Below are 15,478 nucleotides of genomic sequence, written 5' to 3'. Positions count from 1 at the left end.
ATCTAATAGCCCGATCCGCGGAAGCGATAAACCCTAGTGCAATCCGATAAGATCTTGCACAATAATAGAATGAAATCTTGGGGAATGATCCTATTTGAGAAATAGAATCATGCTAGGATTCGTTAAGGAAGGCAATTTCTGAGAATCACTTTTTTGGTCGCCAAGGCAGGAGATTGCTATATATATGGAGACTTTTGCAGCCTCCAGAACTACGTTTGAAGAGACTTGATCCCGAATTCTTTACTGGGTACGTAGGCAACCAGAACGTTGGTAAAGTCTCTCTTTCTCAAAAAACCTAATCCCCATCTCCTTCGAGCTTTTGGAAGCGCCACCACTTCGGGAGTGCCGAGCTAACTTTTTGCCCCGACAAGATTCTTATATGGCCGTTGAATCAAATCTTAGATCTTGCCAAGTGTGTGACTAGGGGTGTAATATGGGGCGGGCCGGGTCAACCGCGGGTCAAATAGTGATGGGTTGGGTCGGGGCGGGTCTAGGGGATACAAATCCAGTGGTCCCCAACGGGGCGGGTTGAAGTGTCATGTCTTAGTACCATCACCCCGCCTGTTGGGTAAGCTTACGGGGTGGGTTTTGGGCAGGTTATCCGGGTCGGGTGGAAATTATCATTTTAACCCAATTTCACCAAAAAAAAACTTTCTAATTCTGCAAGTAATATATTTCCAATTCACAACATAGAGAAAAAAAATAGAATCAATCAATAAAAAATAAACAAAAATAAAAAAACTTGAACTTGAACCCAAAACCATATCTATAAATTTGAAACTTTTTTCTCGTGATTTACTATTTGTAAATTGATTATTTTTCATAGCATGATAAAATATAAACTAAAATATATGAAGCGAGCATCTATGGTACAAAACAATAAAATATAAACTAAAAGAATTCGAAATTAATACAAGGATGAATGATTCATCTTTTCCAAAATTCGAAAATTGAATTTGCACTTGATATTTGCCCAATGTTCAAACTTGAATATGTGAAATTGATGTTGAACTCATAAGTTTGTATTCATAACTCTCAAATTCTTACAAAAGTTAAAAGAAAATATAAACAAAATACAAAAATATTAGAGTTAGAGTCTTGAAATTGTGCGGGTCAACGGCTTATGACACGATATGGGTCGGGTTTTAGCATATAACCTACACCCATATCCCGACCGCGTAAAAATGGTGGCGGGGCGGGGTGGGTCTGTTTTCGGGTCGGTGCGGATTTGGGTGGCGGGTGAAGACCGGGTACCATACCGGATGATGGGTCAACAATTTTTTTTTACACTCTTATGTGTGACTATTATTTGGGGTTTTCAATATTTGGTCATACCGTTAATAGCAATATTTGTGTTTGGTCCTCAAATAAGTCTCGTGTTTGACATGTGCAGGGTATTTAAGACATTTTCAGGAAAATATAGATGGATGCCCGATTAAAAGAGAGCGACGGGGTGTAACTAAATAATGAGAATGATATAGAGATGTAACTAATTAGTGAAAAAAAGGTAGAGAGGTGTAACTAAATAATAAAAAACTGGAGATTCAAAATACACGAGATCAACTATATAAGGGGATTCCGGAATGTGGCAATCTTATAGTGTGGAGACGTTCTTGTTTTGACCAATTTTTTTTTAATGTTCTTGTAGAATTCTACCGGGGCACCTGCCCCATTAGCCACCGCGTGGCTAAAGTGAACCAGTTATCACATCTGGAATCAGATCAAGACGTTAAATAACAATGATGGTGAGTTCAATTATCAAGAAATTGGTCCCAAGGCTGATAAGTGCTCAAAATGTGCAATTTAACCCTCGATTATGCCTCTTGTTTAGCTATCTTAGTGGACTAATAGTATTTGTAAGTTATGTTTTATGATTCTACAGGTGAAAGAGAGAGTTTTGTAGAATATTAGAGAAAAAGGGGTAAAACGGAGCAATTCGGAGCATTAAGGATCACATGGGAAGCCCGTGGACAATCATGGAGAAGGCCAAGGAATTGGAGCTATTAAAGATGCGACTTGGACTTATTTTAAAGCCTATTTGGAAGCCCAAGGCCAAATGATTTGTTGCTTAGACCAAAGCCCGCAAAAGATGATAGAAGGATAGAGCAGAAGAGACAAAATAGGCTTACGCGTCTGGGACGCATGGATCGAGCGTCCAGACGCATTGATCACATCTGAGATGCATGAATAGTGTGTCCAGACGCATGAATCGACATTGTAGCCAATTTCTTTTCAGTTTTGGAGACGAAGTTGGACTCTGAAAGAAGTATATTTGTATTAGGAAACAAATGACGGTTTGGAATGCTTCTAGAGCTCATTGTAACCTCTATAAATAGAGGACCTAAGTGCCTCATGTAATTTGTCAATTCACTTATACTCTTGTCTCCAGAACTTGAGGCAGAGAGAGATTAATAATAAAAGATTGGTTTTAACTAGTTGAGTCTTAATAAATTAGTATTTCTAGTCTTATGTTCTTCGACTCTTCTTCTTCTCGTTCTTCGTGTTTTTCCTTCTTTATGGAAGGCTAATCTTCTCCTTCAAGGGAGAAGATGAAGCCGGTGCCTAAGGTTTAATGATTCTTCTGGTTCATGGTGCTCTTCAATCAGGTTAGTTCTTTATGTTTTTAGTTATTAGTTCCATTGCCCAAACCAGGGGATGGAAGTATAGATTAAGGTTTTTATTTATTGCAATCGAATATCATGCTAATTTAGGGTTGTATTTATTACAATTGAATATTTGTTAGTAACATGCTTTTATTTATTGCAATTGAATACAATGTTAGAATAGGGTTTTATTTATTGTAATTGAATATTATACTATTATTCTCTACTTTTCTTCTAGTTGTGTATTGTTTTAGAGTAAGGGAAGTATTCATTGTGTTTGCCTTAGATGGTGATTTATTGAATAGCTACCCAAACTCACATAAAAGGAAAGAAGATACTAGTAACATGAATATAGGAACAACCTTAAGTAAAGTTATTCGTTAACGATGTTTCGTCCAAGAGGGCATTGACACTCGCTCGATTACCTAATTGTAGTTTACTTGTGAGAACAACCATGAAGCAGAAGATCATAGATCAAAAGTATTGGTGGATTCTAATCTCTTGAATTCCCTCTCTCTTATAAATTCTCAATAGTTTAGTTTAGTTTAGTTAGTTTAGTTTAGCATTAGAATCTAAAATCTATAATAATAGTTTTTAATCCCTTAAACCCCCTTTCCAGTCCTGTCCTTCATATAAACATACAATTAAAAGTGGAACGATACCCTACTCATCCTTTACTCATTGAGGGATAATTAGGTTTTGATACGCTTCTATTTTGTTCAACGACCATCATCTATCTACATCATCCATATATCATCTCACAAACAAAAAAGAGGCAAGGTCAAAGACCCAATTTCAATTCAAAACAACTCTAGAGGAAAGAGGTTTTTTATAATCATTCACAAGGGCAAATTTCGGATGAAAATAACCCTGAAAACCAATTTTTGGGTGAAAATAACCCTCAAAGACAAATGTCCCGGATTTGAAATAAATATTTTTCAATTTTACCCTTTATGTCATTTTACTATGAACAATGAGTGTTCATACCTTCTGCTGGTGTATGAACAATGATTGTTCATACATACCCAAATAGGTGAACGTACCTTATACAATATATTGATGTATGAACAATGATTATTCATAGATCATGTTGAAGTATAAATAGTGATTGTTCATACTTCAATAAGGTATTCTTACTGATCATACATTATTTTTTTTGCTTAAAGGTGATTGATTAATGAATAAAATAAGGTTACAGCTCTACACTTTGGTTACAAGAGGAAAATAAGAAGATAACATTAAGTTACAAAGCGAAAGTAGGTAGTATATGGATCTTCCACCCTTAGAAAGTCTGGACGTCCATTCCACCATATTTTGGCTCCTGCATCGAGTGTCGCACCATACTTAGACATGATGTTGAGGTATGAACAATGATTGTTCATACTTCAATAGGTATTCTTACTGATCATACATTATTTTTTTTGCTTAAAGGTGATTGATTAATGAATAAAATAAGGTTATTGATTTGTAAGAAGATAACATTAAGTTAAAAAGTAGGTATATATGGATCTTCCACCCTTAGAAAGTCCGAATTCCAATATTTTGGCTCCCTGCGATCGAAAGTGTCGCACCATACTTAGACATGATGTTGAGGTATGAACATTGAAGTATAAGAACACTTATTGAAGTATGAACAATCATTGTTCATACTTCAATAAGTGTTTTATTGATCATTCATTGTATTTAGGTATGAACATTGATTGTTTATACCCCAAATAGGTATGAACAATGACTTCAATAAGTGTTCTTATTGATCATTCATTATATTTAGGTATGAACATTGATTGTTCATACCTTAATATATATATGAACAACGACTGGTCATAGCTCATGTTGATGTATGAATAATGATTGTTCATACCCAAAATAGGTATGAACAATTATTATTCATACTCTAATAAATGTTCTTATTGGTCATACATTTTATTTAAGTATGAATATGTATTATTCATATCTGTTTTGGGTATAAACATTTATTGTTCATTCATGTCTGCTTTGGGTTCATGTTTTTTTGTTGGTATGAACACATATTGTTCATACCTAAAGTAGGTATGAACAATCAATGTTCATATCTATTTTGGGTATGGACATTTATTGTTCATATATGTTTTGGGTATGAACAATCAATATTGTTCATATCTGTTTTGGATTAATGTTTTTTTATGAACATGGATTATTCATACCTAAGAAGGTATGAACAATCCATGTTTATATCTGTTTTGGGTATGAACATTTATTGTTCATATCTGTTTTGTTCATAGTCTAATAAGTATGAACACTCATTGTTCATAGCTAAGGTTCATAATTGAGGGTATAAACAATGATTATTCATATATGTTTTGGGTATGAACAATTATTTTTCATATCTATTATGGGTTCATGTTTTTATAGCCACAATCAATGTTCATAGCTGATGTTCAACATGTGTAGGTATGAACAATCAATGTTCATATTTATTGTGGGTATAAACAATCAATGTTCATAATAACTGGGTTGGATCGGGCATTTTATTTTTTTTCTCTAGGGATATACTTGACCTTTCATCTATCCAAGCTGTTGTTATTTCGATAAACTTGAACTTTTGACCACCCGGTCATTATTTCGTGATTAAAAGAAAAAAGTTTTTTTTTTTTTCCGATTTTTTTTTTTTAGAGTCGCTCTCTGTTAAATTATTATCTCTAAGTCGGCCACATAAATTTCAAGGTTTGAAGATGTTAATAGGTTTTGTAAAATGCTCATGCAACGATAGTGATGCTAATATGTTATCTTTCTTCTTCCCAATTTTCGTTAGTTGGCCGTCTCAATCTATTGGTCACGCGTTTTTTACGCACCACCTGGTGAAAAATATATCTAGAGTTGGCGCCGTCATTGAACCACGGCATCCTTCGTTGATAATTATCCTAATTAATTAAAGAAAATAAAACCTATAATCACACGTTTTCAAGCGGCGTGTCTTTGGAGTTTGGACTAAAACCAATCATAGATCTTCTTGGCCCCCACCAATGAGAACGCAATAATAAAATTCGAACATGCGAAGATAAGAGCCGATAGACCCCTTGTGCGCTTCTGCCGCACTTTCTGTTTTGTTTTTTCAAAATTAATTACATACTCTGCCCCAACTACCGCAAACAAAAAAGTAGTATAAATAAACCTGAAACCAGCTGGCCATTTTATCTGTCTCTGTTTCTTCTTGATCACGCTTTTTATTCATATTCAGATCCAGGTAAAGAATCGAATCGTAGAATCTCTCTCTTTCCAAAGGTAAAGAATCTTCTCATTTTTTTTTTTTTTTCAATGTCTCGAATGCTACTTCATGATATCATGAGTTTTGCTCGTAATTGCGAGTATTTGATTGAACTAGAATTGGACTTGATTTTGATGGTTGAGTTTTTCGATTACCAAATTGTAAACACATATTTTCTAGCTATTATACTTCCGGTAGATTCTTAGATCGATATAGAATTGTCTTACGTGTCATTCATTGGTTGTGATTACGAATTAACACTAGGAGGTATAGTTTTCTCATTTGGTGATCATTTGGGCGTGCTTGCTAATTGCTATGAACTTCATGAACTCTATTTTGCCCCTATTGGAAATAGTTATACACCTGTATTGCAGAATGTGATCATTGTTCCTTTTGTGATACTACAGCTGGGACGTAGTGATGGGCGATAGCAACACTGGATCTAAACAGTTTCTAAAGGAATTTTACATTCCTAATTACATACTTCTAGCAGAACCGGAGGTTGAACAGGTTTCTTATGTACCAACTTGCCCCGTATTAGTGTTTATAAACTCCAGAAGTGGCGGTCAATTGGGCGGGGAGTTACTGAAAACATATCGCTCTACTCTCAATAAGAATCAGGTATAATATGTGAGGTCATTATAGGATTTACATAATTACATTGTATATATTTACTTCTTATTCCTTTTTGTTGATTTCCAGGTTTTTGATTTGGGGGAAGATGCTCCTGATAAAGTGCTTCACAAAATTTATGCCACTTTAGAAAAGCTAAAGTTCAATGGAGATAATATTGCGCACGAAATTTACAATAGATTGAGACTAATTGTGAGTTCAGATTCCAATGTTCTAGTTGTGAATTATGATAGAGTATTGACTTTGCTTAAATTCATATATATTATTAACATTTACTTGCTTGTTTAGGTTGCAGGTGGCGATGGTACAGCTGGTTGGCTACTTGGAGTTGTTTCCGATCTCAAGCTCTCTCAGCCACCTCCAATTGCAACAGTACCCTTGGGTACTGGAAACAACCTCCCGTTTTCTTTTGGCTGGGTAGGACACTGAAGAATGGATTTTGCATTGTTATAAATTATGACAATAACTTATGAATAGAATTAGATATTACTTAGTTCTTTAACTAGAAATTTCTCAACAATGAACATTCAATTTTGGTTCTGTTCGGTTGTGCTTGAACATGTCTATGTCTCCACTCACCAATCATAATTTATATTAAGATTTCTCCTGGGAACTCTCACATATATCGTTTTGTTGTCACATTTTCATAACCACTAAAGCTTACGACTAACCTTGTTCTCCCTACCTTAATGCGGGTCAATGAAGTATATTTTCTTCACAAGAAGCAACATATAGTCATCAAGGCGCGTGTTGTTGACAACACTTGCATGACACTGTGTTTTGAGGATCCAAGTTTTTAGTATATTGATGCAAGTGGATAAGAATTTTTTATATGGTTCGAAAGACATGAATTTGAAAATGTGAAGTGAGACCCACTTTTGATTTGCAGGGAAAGAGGAACCCTGGTACTGATCATCAATCTGTGAAGTTGTTCTTGGATCAAGTGTTGACAGCTAAAGAAATTAAGATAGACAGGTATGACATATTGATGGTTCAATGTTTCATTTTGATAGAATCTTTTCAATGTATCACACATTAAAAAAATTGTGCACATTTCTAATTGATGGTTGGAGTTTTATTCTATTACTAACGTAAAGATGTATTTCAGCTGGCACATTCTTATGAGGATGAAATCACCCAAAAAGGTTCTTGTGACCCAATTGCACCTCTAGATCTACCACAATCTTTACATGCATTTCACCGTGTCTCACAGACAGACTCACAGAACATGGTAATACATTCCCTTAAATTCTGTACCTCTTGATTCAAGTCTGACATTTACTTATAAAGCATGCTTGCCTAAACTTGAAGGACAAATGAATAAGGTGAAAAACATAATCCAAATGAGTAACATGACAGATCGTCTTATCTCTTTTTTTGTTGTTCCTCTCCCTATATTAAAATATACTGGGTTAAAATATAAAATATAGCACTCTGTTAAATTTTTACAGCATTGTTATAGCTTAAAATACACTGACTTTTTATAGCATTATGCTCTAATTGTAGACCCACTAATTCGGAAGATATGAGATAAATCAAGTATGAAAAAAAAAGACCTTTCTCATGTAAATGTTGAATTGTACCGGTGCTCAAATGCATATTTTTTGTTGGTTGTAGGAAGGTCGCCACACATTTCGTGGGGGGTTCTGGAACTACTTCAGCATGGGTAACTGTTTTCTTTTGCACACATTTCTAAGATGATTCTTATCTTTGTTAAGCTTTCTATGATCTCTGTAGTTATTTCACTATTTGAGAATACGCGCGCACACCAATAAATAAAATGGCACCTAGGGAAAAAAGTGCTTTACGGGCTTACGGCAGCACTATATAGCAATTTTTTTCATGAAAATTATTAAATCTTGATATCTATCTTTTCTTTACCTGATTTATTATGTACTTAGAAATATATGTTTTTACCTGTTTATATATTTTGTGTGGGCACATCAAATTCTTGTCTTTTGTAAACGATCACGATTTGAAGAAGAACAAGCTTTACAGATTTGTTTATGATTTGAAAATCCCTGACTAAAGAACTGGATGGATAGCTCTGGACAGATTGAACAGATAAACAGGATTCCCCCAGCCACTACTAGACATTTGGGATAGGGCACAGTTATTGTTAAAGTACAAAGAAAATTACATGCATGGACAAAATATATAGAGAAAGAGAGGGAAAAACCATTCCATTTCTGAGTATCCAGATACTTTAACAAGCTTGAGTTTAACTCGTGAAGTTTCACTTGTTCTAAATCATCTGATGCTAAAACTGGAATAACAGAATAATCGATCACACAGAGCATATTCTGTGTTGGGAAATATAAAGTAAATATGCAATTCAACTGTAGTAAGGTATAAGTGAACAAACAAGTATTGTTCTTACCTTCGCAGGTATGGATGCTCAAGTATCATATGCATTTCATTCAGAGAGAAAGTTGCATCCAGAAAAATTCAAGAATCAGTTGGTTAATCAGGTATTGATTTATTATTTCTACTTGGACTAAGATGTCAACCTTTACGGTGATTATATTTTTCCTTGTTATTTGGGACTACAAATTGTAATTCATAAACATGAAAAAAAACTAGAGTAGTTCTTTAGATTGTTAATGACATGGAATCTTGATCTTATGGTGTTTGATTGATAGGAAACAATTTATTTAGGTGTATATACTTGGTGAAATTGGAACTATAGCTCAACCAATTAGATTCCAAACAATCAAAGATTGCAATAATTAGCTATAATGATTTTCTTTTTATTAGCATAGGTGAATATCTTGGTTGGTGGAAAGGAAATGATAGCTCAATCATAGTGTCCTCGGCACACCTTTTGGGAAAACAAAATAAAAGCTATTACGAAGAATATCAACCGTATGTACCTCATGTTGCATGTGTGAGGGACATACATTATCATACATACAGGACGTAGTGAATAGCGACTGCTTCTTCCAAATGTTTTTGAGACTGAACATACAATACTAATTTCTGCGATCATCTTTTTAAATAAATTCTTCCACCTTTCCCCTATTGGTTGAGAAAGTCCTCTTACTTCCATCTTATGCATATAAATGTGGTGTCTTTAAACAAGTTGAAATTAATCTCTAGACTGTCCCGAATTCCCAACAATGAAAAACTCAACTGATGCATGGGCATGGAAGCTTCTAATTATATTATTAGTAGTCTTATTGAATTAGTAGAATTTCCTATTTGTATTAGATCTAGGTTATTTTGTAAGGTTTCTATTTTGGTTTCCATATAGAATTAGGAACAAGGATTATTATATAAAGACATCTAGGCCTAAATTGTGAGATGGTTGTTATTGAATATTATTTTCTTTCTTCATATTGAAGGTTTAAACCTTAGTTTTAGGTGTTTGTCCATTAATCATAATTATGGTCACAACTGTTCAGTGTTGTACGAAAATATGAATGCATTCCTTTGTCTAAGAACTATCCATTTGCTTGTTGGTCTATCCAATATGCGAGTCTCGGTGTAGGCGGCGTGGTTGTTCCTGACGGGTTTTCATTTTACGTGAATAGGTTTAATTCTCTACTTCAATATTGATGTGGCATACTTCCTTGACATCATTTTGGAATCCAACCTGGACTTTTGACTTTGAAATAGATAATAGGATTTACTACAAACTATTTAATGCTATACTGGATTGGATCTTAAAGTCCTAATTCTAATTTGTGGTCAATTATGCGAATGCCTTCCTTTTCTTTTACTTTTTTCTTTATTTAGGGGTCAATTACTGTCATGAACCATCAAAATGAAATTGTGGTACTTATACTTTTTACTTGAGCAGAGTACTTACGCAAAGCTTGTATGCACACAAGGATGGTTTTGGGCTCCTCTTTTGCATCCTCCATCAAGGTGAGCATTTCAAGGGACAGCTGTTATGATCAAATGTCCAGAAAGCACATAATTAGTATGTTTTGTTGTCCTGCTTGAGTACTCGATGCTCAGATTTAAGGTTGCCTAAGTCTTTCTATATCTTCACTTGAAAATAAGGTATTTTACGAAATGAAACAAGGGTATTTGCAACTACTTGAGATTACTTAACTATACAATATTGATTGAACAAATCAGGTCAGATCTGGCCAAGGATGTGCACACATTAGGAAATGTGGGAAAGATTGCATAATCCTGATTTTCCCAGATCATATGAAGTGTGAATGGGAAACTTTGTTGTGCCAAGTAGAGCTCCAACTGAAACAAAAATTAACAATGGGCACAAGGGAATTTTTCTTAGGTCCTAACCTTAGATTATAGTTATCACAATGTATACACTTTTTATATTGTTTAATTGCAATGTGTTACTTATTTAAACTACATATAAAAAAAAATGTGTTATTAATTTAAATGATTTACTTCTTGCTCAGGAACATAGCTCAACTTGCAAGGGTCAAGATCATGAAAAGACATGGTCAGTGGGAAGATCTGCACATTCCTCGCAGGTAATGGTGTTCGTATGTACACTTCTTGTAATTCAGGTTGTTATATTTTCTACTTCACTCACAATTCGATTCCTCAACTCATATTTTGGGCAGTGCACACATTAGTATTATGCTGTAGTCCTTTTATGATATAGACTTTCTTTTCATATTTTTGCTTGCACCTGTATGAGTTTTTGATAAATTTATATATTATGTACCACACAAGCTAATTCTATTAACTCATCAGAGGGGTGATTTTATGGAAACAAATAGAGACCTGTATTGTACAGCATGTAAGCGCATATAAATCCTTTTCAAACTGTGTCTTGACTGGGTCTCGCAATTTGCTTTCTGATTAAACCTCTACGTTGTATCTATTGATGTTTCATCTTTGTTCTACTCATTTTATGGGCACTTTAGAGTTCAATTTGTAATATGTTCAGTGGAAACTCTTCTGCAGCTACCAGGTATTGAGAATTTACTATAAAACTAGCAACTATGTGGAGGGCTTTTTAGCAAGTCAATGGTGGATAAACAATCTTCTAGATGGGTCATCAAAAGTTAGTTTTTTACGATTGCATCTTCTTTTATCAAAACTGTTGATCTTTCGTTCAGTCGACTGTTACAACAGTCAAGACGAAGAAATAAATAGAACTCCAGATTCTGCATTCCACTTAAAGTTCCTTTCTGTAAATGAACAGAGCGTCACACAATACTAAGAAATGCTAGACAAAATTTGTCCTTTTTTGCTACCAAAACCTGTGTTGCTTTCGTGGGTTTTCTTTGTGCATTCATATATGCTATATAAAGTGAGAAAAATTACATTCTCTAAAATCAGTCTGCTACTTAAAATACCTAAATTTTTTGATTATGGGTTTTAAATTTTAATTAATGAGTAGTCTTGCTAATTAATTTGTTTTTTCATCATACAGCATCCGATCAATTGTCTGTCTAAACTTGCCTAGCTTTTCTGGTGGACTAAATCCTTGGGGTACACCAAACAAGAGGAAGACACGAGATGTGAGTTCTGATTATGCTATTGCAATATCTTTATCTTTCCATTTAGAATATTACACGAGTACAAAAACTGGTGGTACTTATAATTGAACAGCTTCCTTTGCAATTTGTGTATCAAGAATTTTTTGCTGATGCATTGTTTACGAATTTTCATTTGATGCTGTAATCTACAGAGAGACTTGACAGCACCATTTGTAGATGATGGCTTCCTTGAGGTTGTTGGTTTTAAGGATGCGTGGCACGGACTTGTTTTGTATGCTCCGAAAGGACATGGGACTCGTCTTGCACAGGTTTGACTTGTTATTTTGTTTGTAATGCTTATTGAGACTTGATTTAAAACTGCAGTTTTCTTCCTTTATGCACATAAATTATGGAGGTGGAAGCACACATTCAAATGGTCCACTGTGAGAATTGTAGATGCCAATAAAGTAATAAACCACCTCGAAGATTTTGCTTCTGAGTAGATTCAGTTGTCATATTGTTGTTAACTCTCAAGGAGATAATAGCAAACTTGATGAGTTGATGGTCAAATTTCCAAAAGGACTGCTTCTTCTTGCTACACACACAGGCGTAGCCCATTTATGGTGGGTCTGTATGCCTCCAAAACTGTTCTGTGTACCTCAGGAAAGTGGACATCATCTTCTAAGTTCTAATCCCCCCACTCTAGACACTAGTTTCACCAACTTTGATAGTTGTATTAGCCAAAACCCTGCCTTCTACTTTCAAGGTTGGGGACAAATCTGCAGTCAATATTGCTAAGCATTCATTATCATAAAACCAACTTGAACAAAATTTACATTTGACTAGCTAGGTAGGTCAAGTGGGTCTGTATGCCTCCAAAACTGTTCTGTGTACCTCAGGAAAGTGGACATCATCTTCTAAGTTCTAATCCCCCTGCTCTAGACACTAGTTTCACCAACTTTGATAGTTGTATTAGCCAAAACCCTGCCTTTTACTTTCAAGGTTGGGGACAAATCTGCAGTTAATATTGCTAAGCATTCATTATCATAAAACCAACTTGAACAAAATTTACATTTGACTAGCTAGTAGGTAAAACCTTTGGGTGATGATAACAGAGGTTTGGTGGTCGAACCCTGCCAATCATCAAAAAGTTACTTCAAAGAGTTACTGATCTCATTTAAAACAGACTTGTCAATAAATAAATAAAAAAACTTCAACAAAATTTACATTCATAAACAAACCATTAAACATTGTAATACTTGTTTAGGCACATGGCATCCGCTTTGAGTTTCACAAAGGAGCTGCTGATCATACATACATGAGAATTGATGGGGAACCTTGGAAACAGCCACTACCTGTTGATGATGATACTGTTGTAGTTGAAATATCTCACCGTGGTCAAGTCAACATGCTCGCCACTAAAGATTGTAAATCCAGAAGTGTAAATGATCCCACGACTCCACGTAGTCAGCAAGATGAGGACGATTATAGTTCTGAAGAAGAATCTCGTGAAGATTGGGAAGAGAGGAGAAAATTTGGCGCAGCGGATACATTCAAAATACCCTTCGAGGTTGACATTGCAAATCTCTCTTGACCTCTTCAACACTTGACCTTTTCTACGTTGTGCAGACCTGCTCATTTTTACCATTTCTAGTTTAAGTTTACAGTTATGTTATTACTCTGTATATGTTTACTGTTTAGGTATATAACAGTAATTGACCTCGATAAATACACTGAATGCCCTACGGGGAAACTGTTTGTAGATTCGTAGCATGAAATATAAAGATTTTTGCACATTGCTTCTCGAACTGTCTTTGTGATCTCAAACGATATTACTATATTCTGATTATTTCCCTTGTAATTTAGGTAATCCACGACAATGGCTGATTTTAACAAAAATCTTAAACTCGGCATAGATCGTCAAAAAGGTCAAAAGATATATTAAGTTTGTTAGGTTCCGGCTTCAGCTGCAATCCCATTTCTTAGCCTTTGTCCACCAAAATTATGTTGAAAAAGTTGTGGTCTTCCAGTATTCTCCGAACTTGAGAAAAAACTAGTACTGATTACCGAATACTCTTAATGGAAAAAGATAATAAAACAAAATGGGTCCTATTACTGACCGACTCCATATTGTGTTGGGCAGACTCTAAAAAAATAATTATTACAAGTGTGCCATTAGTTTCAAAAAATTGAATTCGATAACCCAATCTTAAACGACCCGACTAGGTCGTTTATTGTGCAAACCCAACGATATGGCCACACCGTTTGGACTAAGTCTCCAACGATATGACCACACCGTTTGGAATAATTCTCCAACGATATGGCTATATCGTTTGAATAACGATCCCAAACGACTTGGTTTGGGACCGGTCAAGAGAGGCCAAAAAAGATGCCAAAAATTTTATATTTTTTCAAAGTTCAAATCCCAAACGGTGTGGCTATACCGTTTGGACTAAGTCTCCAACGATATGACCACACTGTTTGGACTAAGTTTCTAACGGTATGGCCACACCGTTTGAACTTTGAACTTTGAAAAAATATAAAGCTTTCGCTTTAACTGCCTTTCTTAACCGGTATTAATGGCACATCGTTTGGACTAAGTCTCAAACGGTGTGGCCATATCGTTGGAGACTTAGTCCAAACGGTGTGGCCATATCGTTGGGTTTGCACAATGAACGATCTAACCGGGTCGTTTAAGTTTGGAATTTTCGAATTCAATTTTTTGGGACCAATGACACACTTGTAATAATTGTTTTTTTTTTTTAGCAATTCTGACCAAGATGAAATTATGAAAAACGCCTTCTAAGAAAAAAAAAAACCTAAGAAAGGTTAGTTGGTTTGCACCCCAAGCAACTCAGATTCCAAGTCAGAATATTAAGCGGATAACATTGCCCACACCGGCCAGACGAGCTCCCACAGTTTCTTCTAGTTAACTTCTTTGGCTCCAAAGCCAAATGTATCATTATCCACACAGCCGGTTGTTTTTCTAGCATGACAAAACAGTTGACCCATTCCACCTAGTTTCCAAATACCGCCAACTCTCTCAAACAGTATAAATCACTTCCACAAGATCTAAACACTAAACCAAGAAACCAAAACAAATACAACTTTCTTTCTTCTCTTCGAATCCTAATTCCAATTTTCAAAACACAAAACACAAAACACTTCGTTGTATTTATTTTACCAAATATCTGAGACCATGAGCTTAAGGTACGTGAGCCGAGTATTCTATCAAGTAAGCATGCGAGCAGCTCAAGGGATCAAAGATCAAGCTTCCAAGTGTGATTCTGCTTCTACCATCCGATCTCTTAAAGACTCCAAGTTCTTCATCTTCTAAACAAATTAGAAGGTTCTCAAATGCTCAAGGTTCATATCAAGTGGCTAAGAATGGTAATGAGAAGCTGAAAAAGGCCGAGGAATCATTAAGGACTGTTATGTATTTAAGCTGCTGGGGTCCTAATTGATCATGTTATCTATTTGTATTTATTTGCTTGTAAATAATTCTTCATCAGCATATATAAAAATGGAATTGTGTTAATTTTGCAAGGCGTTTAGAACAGTTTTTTGAAACATGGATAAGCTTTTCA

At 35.1% G+C, this 15,478-nt stretch overlaps 1 protein-coding gene and 1 long non-coding RNA gene across 2 annotated transcripts; one reads left to right on the top strand and one right to left on the bottom strand.

Moving 5' to 3' along the window:
• The first annotated feature begins 5,661 nt into the window (after positions 1–5,661).
• Positions 5,662–13,692, top strand: LOC147493181 (diacylglycerol kinase 5-like). The gene is given in 14 exon segments (XM_086564548.1): positions 5,662–5,864; positions 6,255–6,468; positions 6,550–6,672; positions 6,769–6,897; positions 7,370–7,455; positions 7,589–7,620; positions 7,623–7,711; positions 8,098–8,146; positions 8,869–8,951; positions 10,283–10,350; positions 10,860–10,934; positions 11,846–11,933; positions 12,104–12,220; positions 13,159–13,692. Coding segments are annotated over 13 exon segments (1,467 nt in total). The 5' UTR covers positions 5,662–5,864; positions 6,255–6,267; the 3' UTR covers positions 13,486–13,692.
• Positions 12,648–13,159, bottom strand: LOC147493182 (uncharacterized). Its single transcript, XR_015197753.1, has 2 exons — positions 12,988–13,159; positions 12,648–12,906 (listed from the first exon to the last, which is right to left on the bottom strand). It is a non-coding gene; the product is annotated as an uncharacterized LOC147493182 (long non-coding RNA).
• Positions 13,693–15,478: the final 1,786 nt, after the last annotated feature.

The sequence above is a fragment of the Coptis chinensis genome, chromosome 6, assembly GCF_015680905.1.
Source record: "Coptis chinensis isolate HL-2020 chromosome 6, ASM1568090v1, whole genome shotgun sequence".
Classification (NCBI taxonomy): Eukaryota; Viridiplantae; Streptophyta; class Magnoliopsida; order Ranunculales; family Ranunculaceae; genus Coptis; species Coptis chinensis.
This window is presented reverse-complemented; position numbering and strand designations above follow the sequence as displayed.